Source organism: Neopsephotus bourkii, unplaced genomic scaffold (genome assembly GCF_033783945.1).
Source record: "Neopsephotus bourkii isolate Nb327-2 ecotype Australia unplaced genomic scaffold, CSIRO-AGI_Nbou_v1 NB_1821, whole genome shotgun sequence".
Classification (NCBI taxonomy): Eukaryota; Metazoa; Chordata; class Aves; order Psittaciformes; family Psittacidae; genus Neopsephotus; species Neopsephotus bourkii.
This window is the reverse complement of record NW_026902294.1, coordinates 1,173,888-1,198,081: the sequence shown is the minus strand read 5'-3', so window position 1 is coordinate 1,198,081 and position 24,194 is coordinate 1,173,888. Positions and strand designations below refer to the sequence as shown.

The following is a 24,194-nucleotide window of genomic DNA, read 5'->3' as shown; positions in this document are numbered from 1 at the left end:
CTCCCTGTCCCACCCGGAATCCTGGCTGTAGATCCAGGATGCTCAGCCTGGCTCTTCCCAGTGGAACAGGGACATTGTGGCCCCCGGGGTGGAAGGGGAACAGGCAGATGGGCCACAGCGGGATGCATCCCGGCATGGGATGCACGGAGCCCAGCCTGCATTCCCGGGGGGTTTCAGCTCAGGGCTGGGGAGCTGAACTTATACCTATGGGGGGGGTATAAGCGGTGGGGGGGGGGGTGGGGGGGGTGATGGGGGTGCTGCAGCAGCAGCGCACAAAGCTCATTTGGGCTCTGTGCAGGTCCTGGTACCCAAAAGCCTTCATCTCGTTTAAGCCTTGCTTGATGTCTTAAACCCCCATCACTGGGGGGGAAAGGAGCAGGGGCTGAGAGAGGAGCAGGTGCTGGGGCTCAAGGCTTGAGGTGAGTGGGGCGCAGGATGGGGTGCATGGGGGGTGCTCCCTCCAGGCTGGCCTTTATGTGCCCCCCCTCACACTTAATGGGCAGGCAATTTGCTGGGAAGGAAATGAAAAGGTTTGCAGTGGGAAGCTGGTGGCCGCAAGGAGAGAGGGGCAGCGGTTCATGTGCTAATGCAGCAGATTTTGTTATGATTCATTAAGCCATTAAACTCCCTTTTAATTGGAGGCAGCCTTTATGGAGATGCCATTTTACCCATGGAGAGCAAACGGGAGGGGGAGCAAAGGGAGGGTGGCAGAGAGCCCCCCTTACAGCACACTGGGTACCCCCTGTGCTCAGAGGAGCCCCAGACCCTGGGCTTGTGTTGGGGTTCGGGACCAGGACAGCCCAGTTGTGTGAATGTGGTGCAAGGAACGGGATGGGGAGCTGGGGGGGCTGCTGGTCAGCAATTCCAGCCCTTAGAGCCTTCCTGAGAGCAGCACAGGGGTTAATGCAGCTTCCACCCAGCAGAGTGGTGATAACCAAGGAGGAGAGCCCAGAACCCCTTGGGTGCTGCTGGCATCAGGGTGGCACTGAGCTGGGATGCTCCGGCTCCAGCTCTTTGTGCACTGGAGAGCCCATTATGGGTGCCTGCAGCACAGAGCCCGATCCCAGATTATCCCCTGATGGGATTAGGGGTAATCCTGGTTTTCTCTAAACGCTCCCGGGACTTCCCATCCCCGGTGCCCACTCCTCTGGGGAGAGGCTTTGCTGCTGTGGGATGAGTCAGGTGAAGCTGTGTCTGAATGGAAGACAGGCTCGATGTTAAAGCAGATTAATTAAGCTGCATTAGGGGCCTGTGTGGACAGGGTTCAGAATGAAAACAGCTTTAATTCGATTCCTCTGACTTGCAAATCGCAGCGGGGAAGTCAGCTGAGATCACATTAAGGCCGTTTCCACCCCGCACCGTGTCCTCGCAGGGCTTTAATGCAGTTTAACTAATTCAATTGAAATGCTTATTGAGGCTAACCGGGTTACATGCTGGTGCGGGGCTGGAGCCGCCAGGCCTCGGGCTGGGACGCTCGTGTGGGGCCGGGAGGGTGGGAATGGGACAGGAACATCAGCCCCATCCCATTGTGTGGGCCCCAAACCCACGGTTTGGGGTGGAAAATCCTCCTTTGTGCCCCTCAGGTGCTCTGGCAGAGCATCCCTGCGGATCCACGTCTGCATCCGTCACCGCCACTCGGGCTCGGTGCCCTTGGCACGCTTCATGCCATGGATGTTCCAGGGCTGCAGTGGCTGGTGCTGGAGGGCTGGAGAAGAAAGAGGAGGCTTTTTGTTCCCCACCGCAGTGGCCGGAGCTGGGCTCAGGACAATGAGGGGCTTCTTGAAGCTGCCGTTCCTTTGCCCCATAGAGGAAATGTGTCCCTGACACCACCCGACAGCAGCAGCCCCATGAGAACACCCAAGCAAGGGGTGCAAGGACCCCAAGGGCAGCGTTCCAGCCTTTGGGTGCTCCTCCATGGCCACTTTGGCTTCATCAACGAGGACACAGGATGCTCCTCGTGGCTCCAGGGCTGCTCAGCCCCTTGCCTGCATCCCACAACTCACTGATGCTTTGGAGCGTGCCCCCAGCTCACAGAGCCAGGGCCAGGCGCGGTGGGCAGGGGGGGACAGGCCGGGTGCCCCCCCCAGCACTGAGCAGTGTGTCAGCCCCTGCGGCCGGCGCTGAATCACCCGCCAGCTATTCCCCACACAAAGGACCCATTCTGCCCTGCCTTCGCCGTGCGGGTGTCACCGGCTCCGATGTGGCGGCTCCCGGGGCTCCCAGCCTGAAAGCCGGGCCCTGGCCCAAAACTCCTCATTGCCACGAGCCCTTTTCCCTTTCTTTTTGGGTCTGAATGGGAAAGCCTCATTTTACACGGGAAGGGAGAGCGGCTGCACAACCCCAGCCCGACGGCTGCTCTGGAACACAAAGCGTGAGGCAAAGTGGGTGCAAAGCGCCAGCCCCCAGCTCCATAAATCCCAGCTGAGGGTTGAATTGTGCCCTGCGTGAACCCCACACCCAGAGGGAATCAATCTCCCGGTGTTTCCAGCCGCGGCTTTGTCACCAGTTAGGATGTTGTGATTGGATTGGATGCGAGCGGATTGAAGCCTCCCGGGGCAGAGTCAGCCCGGCGGGTGCTGGGCTGTGGGGATGCTCCCGGGATGTATCCCTGGACCCAGGCTCGAGGTTCCCCCTTTGCTGCAGCCGGGATCTGAGCTCCGCGGTTCGGGAATGATGATCCCAAGGAGGGCCGCTCCCAGGGCCGCGGGTCCGGCGCTGCTCAGCACCTTCACCTCACCCTGGTCCTCTCCAGCACCTGCTCCCCAGCGCCGCCGAGGCACAACGGAGCTGCTGCGGCTCTGAAGGAGCGCTGCGAGGCGCAGGACGGGGCTCCCACAGCGCATCCGTGCGGGGACCCGGGGGGCACCGGGAGAGGCGGTCACGTTCCGGGGCAGGAGCGGCCCCAGCGCAGCCGCCCGCGGGGTTTGGGCCCCGCTCCTGGGCAGGGGGATCCGGGCCGGGGGGTTCCATCCCCGCGCTGCTGAGCGGCTCCGCGCCTCAGTTTCCCCGCACGGGGCACACGAAGGGAACGCGGTGCCCCCGGGACCCGCCGGGCCCAGAGCAGCGGCGCCGGCCCCGCTTTCACCCGGAGCTGCGGGCGGGGCGGAACGGAGCCCCCGGTGCCCCCCAGTTTCTCTCCTCCTCCTCCCGGCTCGCCCTCCCGTCCCACGGGGCTGCCGCAGCCGCTGGCGGAGCGCTGCTTCCCTCTAGCGGCACCAGGGGCTGCTGGGCCGGGGAGCGGCTCGGTAAAGCGGGCAGACCCCACCGGTGGCTGTGCGGCCCTGACGCCGCTCCACCACGGGCCGGCCCGGCTAGGGCCGGGCCCCACTGCCCCTGGCCGGGCGGTGCCGTGCAAGCGGGGAGCGGGCACACGAGGACCCCAAGCCCCACAGGCCTCCGCCGCTGCTCGCCTCTAGGACTACAACTCCCGACAGGCCCCGGGGCAGCGGGGAGATGAGGCCAATAGGAAGCGGCTTTACTCAGAGACCGTGCCGTCGCCGGGAGTTGTGTGCCTCTCCGCAGCAGGCGGTGCTACGGTGAACTACATGTCCCAGAATGCCGCGGGGAAGCGCTGGCCAATGAGGAGCGTGCGTCTTGGCGCTGCGCGCAGGCGCGCAGGGGCGGGTGGCCGCGGATTCATGTGGAGGTCAGGGGCGCCGCGGGAGGGGAGCGGGACGGGCGGGCGCGGTAGGTCCGGGGCTGGGATCGGGAACCGGGAGCCGGGACCGGAGGTGGAGCGGAGAGCGGGGGCCAGGCTGCGGCGGGAGCGGAGCCTCGGCTCTCGGGCGGCTGCCCTGGGGGTGTGAGGCCTGGAAGGGAGGCGGCGGGCTGGGCTCGGGGCCCGGAGCCCGTGCTGGGGTGCGCTGCGGGGCTGTGGCCGGGGGCCTGCTCCTCGGTGAGGGTGCGAGACCCCCGTGCGTTTTGCAGGAGGGAACTCCAAAAGGAAAGGCTGGACCCGGAGGTGTGAGATGGCCGCGAAGGTGTTTGAGAGCCTGGGGAAGCTCGGCCTGGGGCTGGCGGTTGTAGGAGGAGTTGTGAACTCGGCGCTGTACAACGGTGAGTGCGGGAGGCTGAGAGCTTCCCTTTGGCTTGTACCTTTGGGTTTGGTCGGTGTCGGAGCCACCGTGTGCGTTCACTGCTGATGGCAGCAGGGGGACACAGCTGTAAAGCCTTGCTGGGCTGTTTTATGCCCTGTGCATTGCACAAGCGGGATTGCAAGCTGTTGGCTCCCTTGGGAGCAGACTGCGAGGCCAGGAGCCATGGCTGCATCGTCTTCTGGCCTTGTTGTTCCAAACAATGGCATTAATTTCACTGCAGCAAAAGGCTTTGACTCCCCCAACAGACTGCTTCCACAGAGGTGGTTTTGGAACCAACACGGCTCTTGTCTTCTCCAGTTGATGCAGGCCACAGAGCTGTCATCTTTGACCGATTCCGTGGGGTCCAGGACGTGGTGGTAGGAGAAGGCACCCACTTCCTCATCCCCTGGGTGCAGAAACCCATCATCTTCGACTGCCGCTCCCGGCCCCGGAACATTCCCGTGATCACGGGCAGCAAAGGTGAGCGCTTGCTTTGGTTTGGTTTTTTTCTGGATGTGGAGATCCCAGATCCAGTTGGACACAGTCAGGAATGGTTTGAGCTTGGTTTTAGTTCCAGAACAGACTGGACCATTCCTTCGGTCCTGTCAGTCATCCCTTTAACCATAAAGTCTTTCCAGTAGGGCAGTAATTCCCTTCGTCACCAATAAGCTGCTGTTTGAATCTTGTCTGGGATGGGGCTTTGGATCCCAGGGTGCAAAGGGCAGTAAAAGTAACTGGTTTATTTCTCGTTTAGTCACCCTGGAGAGGACAAACATCTCCTGTCCCTGTGCTTTGCCACTCACCTCATGCCTCTTCCCACAGACCTTCAGAACGTGAACATCACATTGCGTATCCTGTTCAGACCAGTGACTGCCCAGTTACCCCGCATCTTCACCAGTATTGGAGAGGACTACGACGAGCGTGTGCTGCCCTCAATCACAACTGAAATCCTCAAGTCTGTTGTGGTAAGGACAGGCCCTGTTGCTCATCTTTCTTCCCTCTTTTTAGCAGCTGGAGCACAGAATACGTTGTGCTCTGGAATAAGGTTTCTCTTTCCACTCCCAAGGCTCTCAGAGGCCATCCAGAAAAGCTTACACTTAAACTCCCAGTCACTGAGTCTTTTGTTTCCACTCCATGGCCAGCTCAATGTCTGGGAGCTTTGGGAGAGGAGCTCTGCAGCTCATGGTGCAAAGACGGGAAGGACACAGAGAATCTCTCACTCTGGGAGCTTCCTTCTCACTGTTCATCCTGATTTCAGGCTCGCTTTGATGCTGGAGAATTGATCACTCAGAGAGAGTTGGTGTCAAGGCAAGTGAGTGAGGACCTCACGGAGAGAGCAGCAACCTTCGGGCTCATTCTGGATGATGTGTCCTTGGTAAGAGTGCTCCCTTTTTGGTTTTTCTCCTTGGAGTCTGCCCAGATAAGAGCAGTGGAGAAAAGAGTCAGTGCACAGACAGAGAGAAGGGGGCTGGAAGTCTGGACCCATGGACTGTGTTTGTCTGCCTGCAGTTGCATAGGATGTGGTGGTTACAGCTCAAAGCAGTACCTCTGCTTTTGTCACTGGTCTTCTGTGACCTTGAGCAAGCCCTTGAAGGCTCCTCTGTGCTGGCTCATTGTCAGGCTCCACTGCTGCAAGGCTTTTGTAGTTCAGATGAGGAGCAAATGCTTCTGGGGGTGATGGATCAGGCTTTAGAGAAAAGAGCTGCTCCCCAAGCACCTTGAGATACAGGGAGAAAGTGCCGGGCTTGAGGAAGCAGTGAAAATACCTGCTTCTGATAGTGTCCTTTTCCTACAAAGTATTTGGTTTTCTCCTGACTATTCAAGGGGGGAGCTCTCCCTCTCTCCCTACAAGCTTTGTAAATGAATCTTGTTGTAATCAGGCTTGTACTTGCCCCTCTCCCTCTCTTCTTGGACCTCTCTCAAAAGCCTGCTTGGAGGACAGGGGTATATAGGCAGTCTTTGCAGGAAAGTGGCTTTGTTTCTCAAAAATGTAAGTTTTGACTCTGTGTTTCTGGTGCTTTCTCCTAAGCACACTCCTGAAGGAGATCCACCTTTCCCCTGTCCCATCCCAGGAGCCTGAAGCTATCCAGACTACCCAGGCTGAGCACAGTGGGGTATAATGGAGCAGGAAAGGGCTCTTTAAGGGATCCTGGCTCTCCATCCCCATCCCAGTTCCACTGATGCACCCTGGGAGCTGTGTGGGTCGCAGCAGCACTGCTGTATGCTGTCAGTGGCGTGACCTTTGCTTGCTTTGTGCCCTGCAGACTCACCTGACCTTTGGCAAGGAGTTCACAGAGGCTGTGGAGATGAAGCAAGTGGCCCAGCAAGAAGCAGAGAGAGCGAGATTCATTGTGGAAAAGGTACCTTGTCCTTCTGAGAAACTTGCTAAAGGTTCCTGGTATCTCCTTCCCACTCCAGCTTGCAGTGAACATCTGACAGGGCCAGCTGAATGATGAAATCACTTGGTGCTGTAATGCTGATGTGGTTCTCAGCTCTGGCTTGTGATTATTGGATAGATAAAGCCTAAGGTTGGGTTTGGGGGTCATCTTTTTCTTCTTACTGGGCTGCTGAACAGAAATGTCTGCATGGAGCCAGGAGGAAACGGCACTCAGGAGGGAGTGTCAGTTAGGAATGGGGTTCAAGGCTGAGATCTGCATCCCACATGATCCCAGTGTTTGGGAATTTTGTGAGGCTGGTCAAAGCCGTGTGTGGTGTTGATATCATTGGCACAGAGGCCTGTGTCCTAGGGGTGTTACTGACCACAGGGGATGCACGAGCACATGATCCCAGATCAACCCAAGATCCCAGTGAGCATCTACAGAAACAATTTGGTGTTCAAGTGTTAAAGTTCCCTGGCCCAACACGTGCCTGTGGGGATTGAAAAACCTGCAGCCAACACCCCATGCAATAAGATGCATGTAATCTGTCAAGATGATTAAACAGCAGAAGTGTTTATTTGACCTGGGTTTAACTGCACTGGTGAAGTTCTCCAGTCTTTCAGACGGTTTTCCACCAGGATTGTCCTTTGGTCTGTTAATGTTTCATAAGGTTAAAACCGATAAGGCAATTTCAAGATGATTTTTCAACCTTTTTTTTCCACAGTAGGCAGGAAAAGAGTCTTAACAGAATACAGCTTTAAAATAACCCCATCTATCTTGGGGGGAAGAGAACAGGAGGGAGGGGAAATGGGAATTCTTATCTTAAACATGGCAGTACCATCTTCCTTCCCTTTGCTCTTATTTTCTCTGTTGGTTGTTCCCTGTCCTGTCTGTTCCCAGGCTGAGCAGCAGAAGAAAGCGGCTGTGATCTCTGCTGAGGGAGACTCCAAAGCAGCTGAGCTCATTGCCAACTCGCTGGCCACTGCAGGCGATGGCTTGATCGAGCTGCGCAAGCTGGAGGCCGCTGAGGACATCGCCTACCAGCTCTCACGGTCCCGCAACATCACGTACCTGCCCTCTGGACAGTCTGTGCTCCTCCAGCTGCCGCAGTGAGCCCGGGCACCTCTGCCTCCCAGATCAGCCCTTTCCAAAAGAGTCTGTGCAATTTCCTCATTGGTAGAAAGAGAGGAAATGAAAATTCAACCCATTTTGAATTCTTAATCAAATAAAACCGCCCGCTCTTGAGAACAGACCTGCATTCCTCCCCTCTACGGCCAGAGCAGTGGCTTTGGCCTTTAAGCTAGGTTTGAGAATTGCCCCTTTCCAGGCAGTTTGAGCAACAGGAGCAGAGTTTCATCTGTTCACTCCTGGAGCAAAGCAGTAGCCCAGGTGACTCCCTGACCACAAGAGTGCTCTATCCATCAGGTTTCACAGCAACGCTTCAGTGCCTTCAGGCTGGCTTAGCCGGGGTTGCTGCAGACTTGCAGGTCCTAGACTATGGGACAGGGATGCCCAGGGCTTGCTGTTCAGTCAAGCCAGTCTGTTTTCAGGTGTCAGCTGAGTGTAAGTGGCTCTGCCTGTGTGAACCATAGCACTGATAGCTGGAGGCGCAGGTTGAGCGGCTGGTGGCTGGGGGTGAGAATAGCAAGAGATTTGCTTTATGTAGTGGATGGATTTCAGGCACAGAGAAGATACTTCCTCTGCAGGAAATGCTTCTCAGGTACATGCTGGACATCTCCACTTCTCCCCCTGCTGCAGCACTCTGATGTGTTTGCTGCTGCTTGCCCTGTTGTGCAGCATTGGTTCTTTCATCAAGGTCAGCTGGCCTATTGCAAACGGCACCTGGGACAAAGAGGGGATGACTCGGTGCTCCGTGGCTCAGGCAGTCAGAGGTGGGCAGAATTCTCTGTTACATCAATGCTCTTTTTATGTAGGGAACCTGAATTGTGAGGAGGATGTGATGGGTGAGATTGTATAACCAGCCTTCAATAAATGTCACAGTCCCAACTGTAGTCGTGTGGGGTGTTGGTGGTTTTTTGCTGTCACAGAAGAATGAAGGTTGGGTCAGTGGAGCGAGAACCTTGTGCTATTGTGTGGATATGTCACTTAGTGCAGGGCAATAGGTCTTGTTCCTGACAACTTAAAGCTTGAAACATGATTCTTAGGCTGAATTCCTGCAGCAAGGTAAGGCTGAGAGTATCTTGAGGTTATTGCAAGGGCTTTTAACTGCTTTCCATGCACTGTTCAAGCTGTTGTTTACTGCATGTGCATCTTCCAGGGTGCTCTTGATGCAACACCATGCTGTTGGAAAGAAAACGGGGGTGTATTGTACCAGATACAGCCTACAGTGCTTCATGTGTGTCAGCAGCTACTCCTATCCTGTAAACAGGGTGCTTGTACAATGCCTGTTATCCTGAGGAATGGGATCTCGGGTGGGTGTCATCACTGCCCTGAGGGTGTTGAGCCCTTGGGAAAGCTGCTGGGAACGGTGGCCTTGTTTCCTCTTCTTACAGCCACTTGGAGTCCTTGCCCTTGGAGAGACTCCCGTGCTCTTTGTGCTGGGCAGAGTCTGTGCTTGCAGTGATGAGGTGCCTGAGCTTGCAAAATATTTTAAGCAGCTGAGCAGTCAGGTCCATAACTCCCAAATAACTTCCAGACCTCTCCCCCCTCCAGTGCTCTTGTTCTTTATTCCTCTGGTTTACCACTTCAGACACTTCTAAGGAAGCTTCCACTTTCCTCCCAAGGTTCCTTTTAAAGCCCCCTTAGTGTTTCCTGCGGCAGGTGTTGGGCTCAGAGCAGAGTGCCTGAAATCCCTTCTCAGCTGCTGTAGTTCTGCATCCCTTCTCCCTCCAGTCCTGCATTTTCAGTGGAGTGTGGAGTGTTTCCTGCTGCTTTTGCTCTTGGACTCTGGAGGAGGGGCTCCAGCAGTGGCCCCTGGGTCTGATTAATCACCATTTCCTTTGCTTTTGGGTGTAATTCTTTTCACAAATGCTCCCTGGCTGTTCACTGCTCCTTTTACCTTGGCTTTGCCTCACTTAATGCCTAAAGCTGCCATCAACTCATCAGACTTCAAAGCTGCTCTTGAGCCTGTGGCTGGCTGGGGGTGTGCTCACTGAACCCCTTGTTCATATTGTGTTTACAGCTGCTCTTCAGCCTTGGTGGAGACCATCTCCAGATGGGAGCAGTGACCCTAAAACCAGGATGTGGTTTAGTGCACAGGGATACTGGGTGAGGAAACAGCCACTTGCTGGCTGGATGCTGCTCCAAGTTGTGCAGCAGTGAGCAAGCATTGCCTGGCATCCTCTGCCAAACTCCTCAGGTGCTGGCAGGCTCCTTGATGTAAGAACAAACCAAGAAGTTGAGCTTGTGCAGCCAGGGCTGGACTGGAGAGTCAAAGGCTGGACCCTGCTTCCCAGAGCAGCAGGTGGGAGGTGCGAGCAGGGTGTGAGCGCTCGCTCTCAGCACTCTGCTTGTCAGGGCAACAGACAGAGCTTTGGGCTTGGGTAACATGCAGGCAGCTGCCCTGGCTGCTCCCACAAACAGGGTGTTCCCACCCTCGCTGGTGTTTCCAACCTTGTTGCTCCTAATAACCCAGTACCAAGAAGCTGCTGGTGAAAGTGGAGCCCGGCCTGGGGTGGAGAATCGAGAGAGGGTCAAGGCATGCGGCTGTGCAGTGGGGGCAGAGAGGTGAGAGATGGAGGCTGCAGCTCTGCTGCCAACCGTGACAGACCGCGTTAGCGAGCACGGATGATTGCCAAGCGGTTACCTTTTCAAGAGGCAAAACAAATCCAAGCTGAGGAGCCGCAGGGGCCGCAGCCCGGCTGCTCTCCCACCAGATGGCAGCAGCAATTCTGCTGCTGCAGCGGGACCAAAGGGTGTCCCTCAGCATCCCGGGGGCTGGGGAGTGGGGAGGTCTCCGTTCCCCGGGCAGAGGGCGCAAGGAGTGGAGGTGGACCAGGGCTAACACAATAGCAGACTCCGGTCGAGGAGGAAACAGCACAAGCTGGTGCAAGAGGGTTCAGTCCCTGTGTCAGGCTGTCCTGGTAAACCTCTGCTGCACCTTTCACTGCTGGGTACCTCCAGCGCCAGGTTTTAACTTCCCCCAGCCTAAGGCAGCACACTGAAAGACGCAAACTCTTTTTCTACGCCTGGTCCCGGGTGGCTTGGCTTTGCAGCCTGACTCCCTGCAGCCCTGTTCCTCCTTTCTCCAGGCCATCTTTAGTTCATTACTAATTCAGAATGGATAGGAACAACAGAAATGTCTAGGCATGACTTGAGAAGTGTAATGTGGTTTAGCTTGATGTTTGAAAACAGCATTGAGTCTTTGGGTCCAGAATGTTAGCATGATGAATTCATACTGGAGCTATGTTGGTAAAAGCTTGGCAATTTTTAATCTGAAGCCCTGTAGTTCTGTGGTTCCAGGGTGATGAGAGTATTTATCTGAATACAGCCCAAAAACTAAGCTACAGGGACTAGGTTTGGGGCAAAGTCTGCTGGTAATGGGCAACATAAACCTGCTGGGGCAACTGAAGGGCTCTGTGTGATGGGGAGTGCACCCTCTGTTGCTAGAATGCATCTCTTGCTTGAGACCGAGGAGCAGCAGTCCATTGCCACTTAAGGTGAAATCTCCCTGCCCATTGCTCTGCATTGGCTGCAAACCTCCAGAGAGGTTTGAGTTTAGGGTTTTCTTCCTGGGAGACTTTGCCTTACGTCTTCCCTTTGTGCTAGTGGAAGAGCTGAGCTCGGCACCAGCCTGCTGGCCACGTTCACACCAGCCAAACAAGCTTTGTTCCTGATAAACAAACAGGAAACTGCCTGATTTCCTCTGTGTGCTCACCCTCTCTTGTGCTCGCTCCCTATTTAATAGATAACCAGCCTACCTGACTTGTGAAGAGGAGACCAAAAGCAGCCACGTGGACAGCAGCTGGAATTTGCAGCATGGCTGTTGCACTGAAATGGGCATCTCTGCCCTGACAGTCACGGATGCACAGGAGCTGAAACACCTCCAGGTAAGGGAGCTCCCCGTGTTTGTGATAATCTGTACCCTGTAGCAAGCTGGCAGCATGGCTGAAAGTGGTTAGAGCCAAGGGGTAGGGAGGAGTTTCCTTATTGCTTCCTTTGTGCTGTTTATATCTGAGTGGATCTAGTGCTTCTGTCCTGAAACACACAGGATGTGGCGGGGTGTGCAGGGGGAAAAGGCACTTGTGGAAGTGGGTAGGAAATTATGTCTTTAACCAGGCTGGAGCTCAGCTCAGCTGGGAGATGGGGAACAATTCGTAGGGCCAAATTTGGTCTAATTATTCCTTGCCTGGCACTAGGCAGCACTAGGGCTGATCTATTCCTCATATGCCTGTTTTCCATCAGCAGAACTGAGCTGACTTCAGACCAGCAAGTCCTGACTTACTTCACTGCTGTAGTTCTCAGAGGTAGGTCAGTTTTACTTAGGGATGATTTGAGGCTTTGTGCTTTGGTTTTCTACTTGGTGAAGGGGGAGGAGATTGTCACAGATAGAGAGGTATCAGAGTCAGTGATAGGGGACATGAAGTCGGTTCTAGCTAGTGGATGCAGAACAAACTGTCAGAGAAAGGGATGCATCTGATGTCTCTAGAGAAATGCCCACCCATAGCCAGGCTGGGTTCACTTTGCCCACCCATAGAAAGCTATAAAATCCCAAATCTACAGGGAAAGGACCTGGTGGAACAGGCACCCAGTTCATACTGAACACAGAAAGAAGGGCTAGAGCCACCAGGAAGCTCCCATGGGAGGCTTAGTTCAAATGCTGCTGTAACCACAGTGTTTGGGGTTCCTCATACTGGATCCACACATGATGCAGATTTGGACTGAGTCAGAGCCCACCGGTGAATTATCCTTGATCTCTGAGAAGCCAAAGCTGTGCATGAGCATGAGAAACTGTCCCAGATTGAGCTGCAGGAGGGCAGTGCACAAGGTGGAAATAGTGGAAGATGCCAGTTGCAAGATGCATTCGTGCCCCCCATGCTGGTAGGGGCAGGAAGGGCAGGAGAAGGCTGGAAAGCGTGTGTGCAGGATGCCTCTGAGCAGCAGGTTAAAAGTACCCAACAGAGGCAAGAACAGGAAGGAAGCAGGGCTCAAGCCTGAACAAGGTGAGTCTTTCCCAGAGCCCTTAATTTGAACATGATTTCATGGGTAGAAATCCTGCAGTGCCCCTTCTGCAAAGCTGGTAAATACAGCTCTGTTTCTCTGTTGCTTACAGCATCTTCCTCCCAAGCACGGCTTTCCAAACTCAGAGGGAAGTTTCTACCTAAACAGCTAGGCTGGAAGATTGGGTGTGAACAGCAGGACTCCACTTACACCAGTTTGGTCCTCAGCAGCCAAGGTACATGGACCCTACTCGCACTGCTTTGGTAGGGGTTGATGCTGATCATAGCAGAGGTGCTGTTAACACAGGAACAGAAATGTTTCTAGCAACATGCTGGGTCAATGCTTCCATTTAACAATTACCTCCCCTCTCCAAACTTTAGAACTTCATGTAGCCAGTCTGCTGGGGAGACCACCCGAGATCAGCATAACAAACACCAAAGCTGATTAAACAGACAACAGAAGAGTAAAACCCCAACTCTGCCAGTTTCTCTCCCTTCCAACCTGCCCTTGTTCAGATGCCATACCCCAGAATCTGTGTCTTCTTTAAGGAAAATAAAAGAGAGGCAGAAGACCAAGGCTACCCAAAGCAAACTCTTTATTATTATTTTGTGGTATGGTTTTTATGCAGAGGCCGATAGCTCTGACAGTACAGGTCACGTTACCCTGCCCTCAGTACCCCAAAGCATGTCAGTACCCCAAAGCAAGTGCATCTGCCAGGCTTCTCTGTGTCACACAAGACTGTTATTGTTGCCCTGTCCGGGCTGAGCTCAGGCCCTGAATGCAGGAAGCCCTGTAAAACCATGTTGAACCCAGCTGGCCATGCTGGCTCCCCCAAGATCTGTCCCTCAGCTTGCAGGGGAGGCAGAGTTAAAGCTACTGGTATTGCAGTTCTGCTTCTCAGGTGCTTGCTGCATGTCAACTCTGCCTGTACCCTGCTGCTCCAAAGGTCTAATCTCTGGCACAGGGAGATGCTGGCGGGTGTTAGCTCTATTATTTAGAGGCAGTTTATCTTTAATTGTGGCCTTACACTCAACTAGTAAAGGAGAAGGGAGAATGAGAACAGGAATTTCCTCTGCTTGAACTTCTACTTTTCTCTGATATAGCCCAGCACCTCTGTGCTCAGTGGTGGTGGTTCCCTCAGACAGCACAGGGCTTCCTGTGACAGGAGCTAGCAGGAAATACCCTTTGTTTTCCTTTTGCTTCCTTTCCCATTGCTTGAGAGGATCCTGAATCCTGCAGGACATATCTGGATACCTAAAGAATAAAGCATTAATGTGAGAGTCAACTGGTTGGGTTGCAGCCCTGGTCAGCAAGGTGTCAGCACCCTGTCTGTGCCTCAATTTCTCTTCTCCCCCTTGGCTTGTTTTCCCAGTGGGGCAGGGCCCAGTTTTTGCAGGTCCCTGAGCAGCACCGAGCTCCAAGGACCCTTCTCCCTTGGGGAAGGGGAAAGAGTCCCAATCCCAACTTCATTCCCACAAGTGTCAAGTCAGGCCCACTTCAGGCTGTTCCCAAACCAGAACAGTTAGGATGGAGGCCTTGGCAAAATACCAAGCACACGGAGAAGGGCTAGTGCTGGTCCACTTGGCCTTGCTTAGTGCCAGCCCTGTCACCAGAGCCAACAAACCACCAAGAGCCACGTCACCGTAGACAGGACAGCACAAAGGCAGCCCATATCCTTGTTGGCTGTGGGAAGAAAGAACTGCTTGCTGAGTTACCCAAGGAATCATCACAGCAGGAGTGTGGATGAAGTAGAGAAGACTTACCCATGGCTGCCTTGGGAAAGCCAAGAGCTCTTGGAAACTGGGCCCCATCTCTCGGCAGCACAGCTCCCAGGGAACTGCAGGCCCTGGGCTGGGCAGGCAGTGCTCCTACTATAGAGGATTACAGCCCTGGTTTGCTGCCTGAAAGCCATAGGAAATAACTAGAGCAGATACTCAGGGATTGCCCAGGAACACGCAGCTTTGCAAGCCCAAGAAGCCTGCCCACGCCACAGGAAAATTAACAGCTGATAAAAGTAGCAGTTCACCACTGATTTTTCTCCTTCCCACACTGTTCTGCAGCTGGTGCTAGTGGTTATCCCCACCACAGAGCTCACTGCATCTCAACAATACTCTTATTTAAGTTTGCTTTCTCAGCAAGTCTAGAACATCTTGTCCTCTAGGAGAAAAACCCAGGTGGGTAACGCTGTGTGCTGCTGTGTCTGTGGCCTATGGCCTAGCAAGTTCCCATACTTCCATTGTACTTTTCACCTCGAAAGGTTCTAAGCTGCTTAGCAGAAAAACGGCCTGTTTTCCAGGGGGAGACAATGTCACCTACTGCTGTATTGCTGCTACTTCTGGAGTGAGCCGCAAAGAGCTGCTTGCTGAGACCCTGAAGCAGTTTAGGGTGGAAATGAAGATCTCTATCACCTGCCCCTGGCACCACATGCAATGAGGAGGACACGCAAGGGCATTTCCCACACTTGGTTATACTCCAGAGAGAAGGGAAATGCGAGAAAGAGGGGGCAGAGGAGCCACAGCACCTCACTGTGCTGGGGATGAGCTGCAGAGAGCTGCCTCTAAAAGTCAGACACCAGTGTGAAGGGAAAGCAGAGACAACAGCAAGGAAATGAGAGGGCTGATAAGGATCTGTGGCTGTGAGGCAGGTGTGTGCTAAGGAGCAGCCCATGTACAAGCAGAGATGTGGAGCTGTTGCTGCATTCTGGTTGTTTCCCTTTACCTGCCTGACATGTCTTTTCATGTCAAAAGCTACATCAAAGGGAGGGATGTAAATAGCTGAACAGGCTTCCTTGTGGGAACAGGGCTGAGTGCCACAGCCAGCCCCTCAGCTGGATCTCTCCCTGGGAGCACTATGAGGAGCTGTCACTCTCCATTAGCTAAGCGCCTAGGGAAGAAAGTATATGACATGCAGGAGCCAAACTAGGCAGCAAGGCTGGGGAGAGTCACTTGCCTCTGCAGCTCTCTCGTCCCTAGGCCACCACTGATGCTGACAGACACAAGCAGGGACACAAAAGCAGCACCACATCCCCTGACATCCTCTCTCTACTTTTCTCAAGAAGCTGCATTGCACAAGGGTGCTGGGCTAAGCTGGAGCAGTGCCCATGATCTCAAAGCCCAGGCTCTCCCTTGGTACCCCCTCCCTCTCCAAGAACACACAGGTCACAGCAGAGCTCAGAACAGCCCAGGGGCTGCTCTACACTGGGGCAGCTTGTTACAGCTCCCATGGGGCTGGCAGAGTAAAGCACACCCTGCCCTTCTCTGCTCCTTTCCTGTGCCCCCACAGCAGAGACTGGAGCAAGGAAGAAAACTGGCAGCGTTGTCCTGATACCACCATGGGGCTTCCCCAGCCTACTCTGCTCCTTTTATTTGAGTGTGAACTTTAACCCTGAAAACCCCAATCCCTGCTCTGCACAGGGAGCTCAAATCTCAGGTTTTATGTTCAATAATCAAGAGCAGGTCAAACACATTGGCATGTAACATTACATACAATGGGGTGAGGGTTAGAGATGTTATGCACAACCTCAAATAAAGTGCCCTATGCTAAGGGGACATTTGCAGCAAACGAAGTAGATAAGGAGAGAAATCACAGGTAGGGAAGAGATTGTAGACTAAAAGATTTAAAACTACAGGAGGGACACAAATCAGAGAAGGGGGCAAGAGGAAGCCAAAGCTACAGGGCACAAGAGATTCCTGAAATCCCCGGGAAGTAGCTAACAGGAGCAAAGGGGTGCCCTTCCCCCTTTTCCTGTTTCTGCTACTCTGGCTAATTCTTATCCTGCTGCCAAACCCAAACCACAGCAGTGCTCTTCCCTCCTACACAGCGCTCAGCAGTGGTTTCCAGGGCTATGGATGAGGCTTCGCGGCTTCCTCCGGGAGGTGGTACCACTGGGAGATGCTGTGCCAGCCGCAAAGCAGCAGCCCCGACCCTCCCCACGTCCTTTTGTGAGCCCCATGCCTGCTGCCAACAGGGAGCTCTACCAGCAAAACTCATTTGGTTTGTGTTTACTTCTTGTCACATCTCCCTCACACACCAGGCCCGGGCCCTGCAGGTGGGTGAGAGCGAGAAACCACAGGCCAGAGTTAAGCAGTTATTAGTATTTGAAGGGGAGAGGAAGATTGGAACAAGTGGGAGCTGGGGTTTGGCACAACAACAAAAGCAACCGACTCCTCCGGCTACTGTAAACCCGGCAGGGCATCGGTGATAAGGCTCGTTCGAGTTCTTACCTGGCTCCCGCGGGCAGCTCTGGCAGCCTGCGCGACACCGGCCCTTTCCCGGCGTCCCGCACGTCTCTCGGTAAGGACGGGAGCGCCGAGCCCGGCGCTGTCGCGGCTCCCACAGCGGCCGGTGCAGGGCTGGGATCGGAGGCCTCACCGGGGCGCGGCACGGGCCGGGCCGGCCACAGCGCGCTGCAATTAGGGCGGCCCTAATTACCTCAGCGGAGCTAACGGTCGGTGCCTCACCTGAGCCCCGCGCATGCGCAATCCCCCCCCGCACCTCACCTGCGGGCCCGGAGGTGAGCAGCGGGGAGGTGGGAGCGCGGCAAAGCCTGAGTGCGCATGCGCGCCGGCCGCGCTCCCCTCAGCCTGTGGGTGTACCCCCCCCCCACCCTCTCTTCCCGCGCGCGCGCGCGCGTTCCCCGCCCCGTGCACGCCAACCAACTTCTCTCCCCCTCCCGGCGCGTGCCCGCGCGCGTGCGCGCGGCGGAGTCGCGAGGCTGACGGCGGCCACGTAGCGCTGCGGCGGCGGCGGCGGCGGCGGCGGCGGCGGAGGAAGAGGAGGAGGAGGAGGAGGGGAGCGCGAGCGGGAGCCGCGGCCCCGGCGGCGCCTGGGCCGGAGCCCTGCGCAGCGGCCACTGCGAGCGCCGCGGCGGCGGCTGAGGGGGCCGAGCGGAGGGACAAGGAGGGAGGGCCCGGCCGCCCTCCGCCCTCCCGCCTCGCCTCCTCCGCCACCCTCCCTCCGCCGCCTCGCCCGTGCTCCCCCCTCCCTCCCCTCCCCTCGCCGCCCGGCATGGAAGGTGGCGGGGGCGGCCCTGCGGGGATCGGCCTGGGTGAGTGCGGGCCGCCCGCCCGGTTGGGGATCCCCTTTCCCTGCTCTCCTCGGGCCTGGCTGCAGCCGCCGAGCAGCGCTAGGCCCAGCCCGCGGGTGGGTGACGGAGGGAGCGGGGTAGAGCCGCCTCCGGCCTGGACGGATCGGGGGGGGGGCGGTAAGCGCCGGGCCTGGCCCCCCGGTGGGAGCAGGGTGCAGCCGGGGAAGGAGGGGAGCGGGCGGCGGAGGAATGCTGCCGGGGGCGGCTGGAGCTTCCCGCTGGGAAGGGGCTGTGCCACCTGCCTGCGGCGGGGAGGGAGGGAAGGTGAGCGGCGCCGAGCGAGCCAGGGGCAGCCCCGCTGCCTTCACCCGCCGCGCTCCCTCCTGCCCTGGCCTTCAGCCGGCGCTCGGAGGTGCGGGGCCACCCGCAGCCCTCGCCTTCTTCCTTGGCACTGGCCGGGAGTGCAGCCGCGGCTGTGGATGCTGCTGGGACTGGAGTTGTCACTGGGTAGGTGAGGGAGCGCTGCGCTGCCTTTAAACTGCTGCAGGGTCTGGGGGTGTGAAGGGGAAAAGCCAGACCTAAAACCCTGATGTTTTGTCTTTTCCTTAGTCTTTTGCTGTGGTGCCTTCCCCTTTGCTCGCAGGACAGATGCAGTGATGTGTGCGCCCTAGTTTGGGGTTTGGGTTTGGTTTTTAACTACCTTCTGTGCAACTTTGGGTCCTGTGGGTGTCTCGGTGCAGGTATTGTTAGAATGAGAAGATCTGCTTCTAGATACTGTATCTCTTCCGTCTTAATAGTAATTGTGTATCTTTAATCACAGCGGAGTTTTGGCACGTTGTGCAGCAGCAGTGATTGAAGTCGGAGCGAGGGAAGCGCCGTAGACATAAAGGATGTGAGGAATGCATTTTTCTCTTTCCAGGGGATGACCTGAGCGGTATTGTTCTGGGAATGGCAACTGGCACATGCTTTGTTGACAGTGGTGTATGCGCGGTGAATGAGGAGAAGGACAGTGCAGGATGTGTGTGTGCGCGCTGAATAAAGGAGGTGCAATGGGGGAGCAGCGATTTGTGAAGCCTGGCCGGGTGCACCTTGGTTTGCCAAGACTGCAGCTTGATTGTGTCGTGCTGGAAGTTGGGGGCTCTTCCTCTGGAGGTGCCTGGTGGGTATGAGCGAAATGGATCTTGTAGATGTGAGGCTGTGGACGCTGCTCGTGTTAAAAGGGCTTTGGGGTTGCAAAATGTCAGTTTAAAAGGAGCAGGATTTGATGGTAACGTCCTTTACATCCTTTACATGCATCTGGTGTTCTCATCGCTGCCTGTCTGAAGCCCCTTTATCTGCCTTTCTGCCTGCCTGTGAGATGGATTTTTTCCTGCTTTGCAGTGATTAATCAGGCCCTTGGAGTGTGGTTGGTTTGCTGAAAGAGTGAACAGCCCCATCCGTGTCCCAGGCAGCCAATGCTTCAGTTGAGATCTCCATAATCAGGTGCAGATACAGAGTGAGCTCAGTGTAAACGTGTAGTTGAGGGGTGGAAATTTTGCAAGCTGCTTCAGAGTGTGTGTGAAAGAAAAGAGCAAACTCCTGAAGGCTTTTGATTTCTCTGACTAAGGGATTGGTGACTGGGATCTATAGAGCCTTCAGATTTAGCTGCAGGAACAGAGATTTCATGTAAATTTGTATTCCTTGTAAAAAAACCCTTTTCAATATTTACATGATTGAAAGAGAATTTGGCATTTTACCTGTTGTGAATTTGTTGTAAAGGACTTACATTATGATGTTATTATCCTTATCTAATACTGATACAGGAAGCCTTTAACTGATGTTTTCTGGAGAGTAAATTCTTCAGGGGTTCTGTATCTAGGGGCTAAATTACAGAAGCACTTGCACCAGGACCTGACAAACTGCAAGATACTGGGATGCTCTGGTTTTATTTTCTCTGCTGGAATCGTAGAACATGGAGGTGCTTGGAGGTGCAATTTCATCTACACATGAGAAGTCTTTATAGGTACAAGCAGTACAGGTCAAACAGAACTGTTTCTCATGTCATAGCACCCAACTGTAACCACCCAACTTGGTCCAACTGCATTAAACAGATACTTTCTGTAAGCAAGATCCCATCTTCCAGTCTTGGATCTCCTGTGTCATATCAGTGCCTGATGAAGAGTAGTTTACCAACAGCATGTTTGAGACAGGCACGGGTATATTTAAGGTGGTTACAAAACCGTGCCATCAGTGACCTATTTCTCTGTGGCACTCTTCTTACCAAAGAATAGATTTCTTTCTGACCCCTCCACAAAGAGAGATGTAATTGGAAGGAAGTGCCAACTGATTAAGAAGATTGAGATGTTCTGTAACAACCTCATTCTGTGCTTTATTATTGTGTTAGAATATCTTGTAACCATTCTCTTGGTTAAATTCCTACAGCACAGAGCAGCTGATCTCTGAATGTGCCCTGCTGTGGTACAGAGCTCTCCCTACCAGATCTAGAGCTTGGCTTCTTTTTGTTGAAGTTGCAAACTCTTGTTTGGACACCTACCCTTAGAAGTGAGTAAAGTGTGAGTAGGTGACACACCAGACCATAGCCCACTTGGATCTTTGCAGGATCTTCCTTTCCAGTGCTTTGGAAAGTGGGGGGGGGGGGGGTTTGCTTAGAGCTCTCAAGTAGAATCCCTGCAGCTCATAACCAGTGAAATCATAACAGACTTTCCCAGCACAGGTGAAACCTTCGTTACAACCTGAGCTTCCAGTGTCTCATTTCCACAGTACCTGTGCAAAAGCTTCATTTTCCAAGTGATCTCCAATGGGTGATTTTGAGGTTGCTCCTCCCTCCTGAAAAACAATTGCATAGGGAGTGAAACTCTGGCAGTAGCTCTGGTGCCAGCAGCTTAAACTCATTAACACAAGCAGCTTGCATTAGTTTCCTTGACACTTTCAGACACCCTTCCCTGAGGAGGTTTCAGACTGGTAGTTTTCACTCTAGAGAAACATTTAGCTATGCTAAGCAACCAGCAGCACTTTGTGCTGCCTCCGTCTCTGGTGTATTCCTGAGTTTGGAAACTTGAGTCTCTCAGTGGAGAAGTGATTTTAGGAATGTAATATGGAAGAAAAGGCCTGCGTGAAGGTTGCTGCCGTTAGGATCCCTGTTAACATTGAGACAAAAACCTGTGCAGCCAGTTTCATTCTGTCCCAGGTACTACATGCAAGCAAGCAGCGAGTTTTCCAGCTGGAGTTCTGGAGGAGTATTTGTGGTGCCGCTATGAAGACAGACAGCCTGGTAGGATAAAGTAGGAGACTTGTTCTGATTTTACAAGCAGAAAGTCTTAGAGTGGACAGTTTACAGACAAGCATCCATTGATCCACGTCCCTTCTTTTATGGGAATGTTGTACACGAGCAGTCACAAATATTTGAGTTGGAGCCTGGCTGAACCTTGCAGGTGCAGAAAGCTCACTAGGACTTGGCTTTTCTGCTGGCTGGTCTGGTGGAAGACAGTACAAATCTGTTCCAAGTGCCACAGTTGCTTGCAGGTCATGCTTATTTAAGCCTTTTTAGTGCATATGTGATGAAAAGGGAATTAAGGAATGTGTCTTAATAGTGTTGTCTGCGGACAAATCACAGCCGGTAACAACTGTGGATTTTAATGGGAGAAAGTAGGTTCTTTCAAGCGAAAACCCTGACTGCTGTTAGCATCCACTGCCCCAGCACGGAGCAGGTACTGGGAGTTAGCTGTGTCACTGGGATATTTCTGGCCATTTGCCAAGCAGGAGTATTGGTGTTTTCCAGTTGATGCAGAGATTTTGGCCACATATGTTTTAAAGCAGCAGCTCTCCTTCCTGCTTGGATTTCTGTAGGTTTTCTGGTTCTGCCCTCTCTAACACTGACCCATCCAATGATGGCAGCTCCAGCCTTGACTCCAGTAATTTTCCCTTCTTATTTCTCTTCCATGCTAGCAAATCTGAAGTGTTTCTCCCAAAAGACTGGCTCAGATGCATTGCCATTCCTCAGTACACTTTGTGTGCATTATCCAAGTTCCCTATTAAGTGCCATGCACTGTTTGACTTCCCATGTTTGTGACATGGACGTCCCTTGATGAGGGACTCACATTGGTGTTTAATGCACTGTAACTCCAGTAAGCTCAGCAATGGAAATACAAGTCGTGGTCTATAGATGTGACTCCAGAAGCCTTTAGCATGGAAAACGTATCCTGATAAATCTTCCTGTCATGTCATAGTGAGAATGGCTGCTGAGCATCTCCAGTGTGCTTCATTGTAATGTGCATGTCTTGAATCGGTCATCTCACACTCACTGGACCGAATCTGCTTGAGGAAATGCCATGCTGACTGCAGTGTGAAGGGCTCAGGCAAATAAGGCCCTGAATGAAATAGCAACCTTTTGCCTGGCAGTTTTGGGTGAGCACACACCTGGTTGCACTTCCCTTCCTCCCCTTGGACCTTCTAAATTCATTTGGATGCTCCTGGTTTCCTGTTTGGTGTCCCCTCACCTAACCCTTTCTTACACTGTTTTCTACTGCCTATTTTAGAGTTGTTTCCTAAAACCATGTGCTTTCTTTTCCCTCTTTTAGACTTTCATAGCTTTTCTAACCTGCAGGTTTCTTGATGAAGGATCCCACCTTCTACTTAGCCCATTTCTGGTGCTATAAAATCATTTGACATCATCTCTCCTGTGCTTCTGTTATCCCACACCCCAAGCACTTTGAATTCAGACAGGAGGGTGAAGTGAATTATCTCTACTGGCAGTGGATGCTCTTTTTCCCTTCTCACCCTCCCTTTGCACAAATAACCCCAGTCTTACTGAGCTGCTATTCCTTGTCTTGCTTAGGAAGTTAAGGAATTGTTGTTCCATTTTGAAAAGAGGGAATAAAAAAGGTTTTGGTGGGTTTTCTTCAGTCTTGAAGTGTTTTCCCCCTCATTCCTGGCTGCATCTCATTGCTGAGACCTGGAATTCGTGTGCCACTGAGTAGGTCCTGACGTGGTTTCTGTGACACTGCTCAGACCTTTACCAAGATGTGGATTTGACTTGAAGCCTCTAACACTGATACTACTGCTCTTAAAGAGAAATCCTTGAGTTTGGGTTATAGTATGCTAGTAGTAGTGATGAAATTGCTCCGTGAGCTGGTTCAGAGAGCTGATCCAGCTGAAAAATTATCCCAAGGAATGGTTATTTTCCAGGCAGACTGATTTCCCAAGGCATCTTGCCTCGCAATCATAAGAATGCTGGTGTTGGCATATAAACAGGGAAAGTGTACTGCCTGCTTTGGCAGCCACCGCAGCCTTAGATCAGATTAAAACGAACAAGTAACTTTGGCCTCAACTGGTAATTGTCCTCACTTTGCCCAGAAGAAAATTTAAATACAAAGAGAGATAAGATGTCCATATCTGCATAATGAATTAGAGGAAAAACTGGGACTAGAATCCACTGTATCGATGGGAAGAGTATTTATGCTTGAGAATCACAACTGTTAAGACCTGTGGAGGTTGAAAGGAGCTCCTGTTGTGGAACAGTGCCTGTCCTGATCACGCATGGACTTGCTGAGCAGCTTTCCATCTCCATGTCTAACTCTGGTACCTGCAGGGAGAACGCTGACTGTGGTTTCTGCTTGCAGAGGGAGGGTATGTGCAGGCAGGAGTTCTGCTGAAGTATCCTTACTTGTGCAGTGTTTCATAGTAGCTGATAGATTTGTGTGTTGCTAAATGTGCTTTGTTACATTCTGTCAGTATCAGAGCAGGGAGATGCTGGGTTTTCCCCAAAGTGTCCATTGTGCATCTAAAACAAGTGTGTGTGTGTTGAGAACATTCAGGAGCTCAAAACAAGGATGGTAATCGGTATTGGGAGATAACGATACCCAAGTTACACAGGGTGTACAGGAGCGTGGTGACATTGTGCAAGAAGAAACACAATAGTAAGGGTTTTGGTATTGGCACATTTAGACTTTGTCAACAGCAGATTACCTAAACCTGTGCTGGTGCTTTGTGCGTGCATGAGCACACACCTCAACCTCGTACTAACCACAAGGCTGGGCTTCAGCCCAGCACTGCTTGGCAGTGCAGTAGTTAAAATGCTGCTCGAAGTTACAAAACAAACTGCAGGCCAATGCAGGTGTGTTTTTGTGGGCAGTGTGAGAGGAGGAGGCACTAAGAGAAGCCTAGGGGAGGAAGGCTCCTGATGCTGGTTTACCATGGTGAGAGTGGCGCATCCTGCTCCAGCTGGAGCATCCACCCCTGCGCACACGGCAGTGATGCCGCTTTTTTGTTGCTATGCAGCTTTATCCAAACTTGTTGCTGGTTTCAGAATCAAAATGATCTGCCTGAGAACATGGAGAGGGTTTAAACTTATCCGTAAGCACATTCCAATGATGTGAGAAGAGCAAACTTGAGTTTGGAGAGATCAAATTGATGCTTCCAGAAGCCAAAGGAGATTTTGCTATTTCAAATCTTTTTTCTTTTGTGCTACATACAACTCTCAGCAAAATCCCAAAATATTTAAGGTGTTTTTTTTTTTTCTTTTCTTTAGGATAAAGTGGTCACCTGGCAATGAATCAAAATGGGCTTTAAAAGCTCCATTGAACTGTGACTGAGGGA

The 24,194-nt window shown here is 53.3% G+C and overlaps 2 protein-coding genes across 4 annotated transcripts in view; both read left to right on the top strand.

Moving 5' to 3' along the window:
- Positions 1 to 3,568: 3,568 nt before the first annotated feature.
- Positions 3,569 to 7,704, top strand: PHB1 (prohibitin 1). Its single transcript, XM_061343165.1, has 7 exons — positions 3,569 to 3,646; positions 3,928 to 4,056; positions 4,395 to 4,556; positions 4,899 to 5,041; positions 5,335 to 5,451; positions 6,341 to 6,436; positions 7,355 to 7,704. Exons 2-7 carry the CDS (start codon positions 3,969 to 3,971, stop codon positions 7,565 to 7,567), a joined length of 819 nt encoding a protein of 272 aa, XP_061199149.1. The 5' UTR covers positions 3,569 to 3,646; positions 3,928 to 3,968; the 3' UTR covers positions 7,568 to 7,704.
- A 3,395-nt stretch (positions 7,705 to 11,099) lies between these two features.
- The window catches only part of ZNF652 (zinc finger protein 652), a 31,071-nt gene continuing 17,976 nt past the window's right edge, over positions 11,100 to 24,194 (top strand). Inside the window, exons 1-2 of one of the 3 annotated variants that reach the window (XM_061343164.1) lie at positions 17,498 to 17,621; positions 18,520 to 18,759. The gene's annotated coding sequence lies outside the window, so the exon portion shown is untranslated. Of the gene's footprint in view, positions 11,464 to 17,495; positions 17,622 to 18,519; positions 18,760 to 24,194 lie in introns of those variants that run through there. The other 2 variants (XM_061343163.1, XM_061343162.1) reach the window with 2 other exon arrangements.

What these genes read in the sequence shown, in the direction of transcription:
- PHB1 (XM_061343165.1), top strand. Translation starts at nt 3,969, where the DNA reads ATGGCCGCGAAGGTGTTTGAGAGCCTGGGGAAGCTCGGCCTGGGGCTG. An exon ending in GAACTCGGCGCTGTACAACG is followed by an intron (nt 4,057 to 4,394) that starts GTGAGTGCGGGA and finishes TGTCTTCTCCAG; the next exon opens with TTGATGCAGGCCACAGAGCT. An exon ending in CGAGATTCATTGTGGAAAAG is followed by an intron (nt 6,437 to 7,354) that starts GTACCTTGTCCT and finishes GTCTGTTCCCAG; the next exon opens with GCTGAGCAGCAGAAGAAAGC.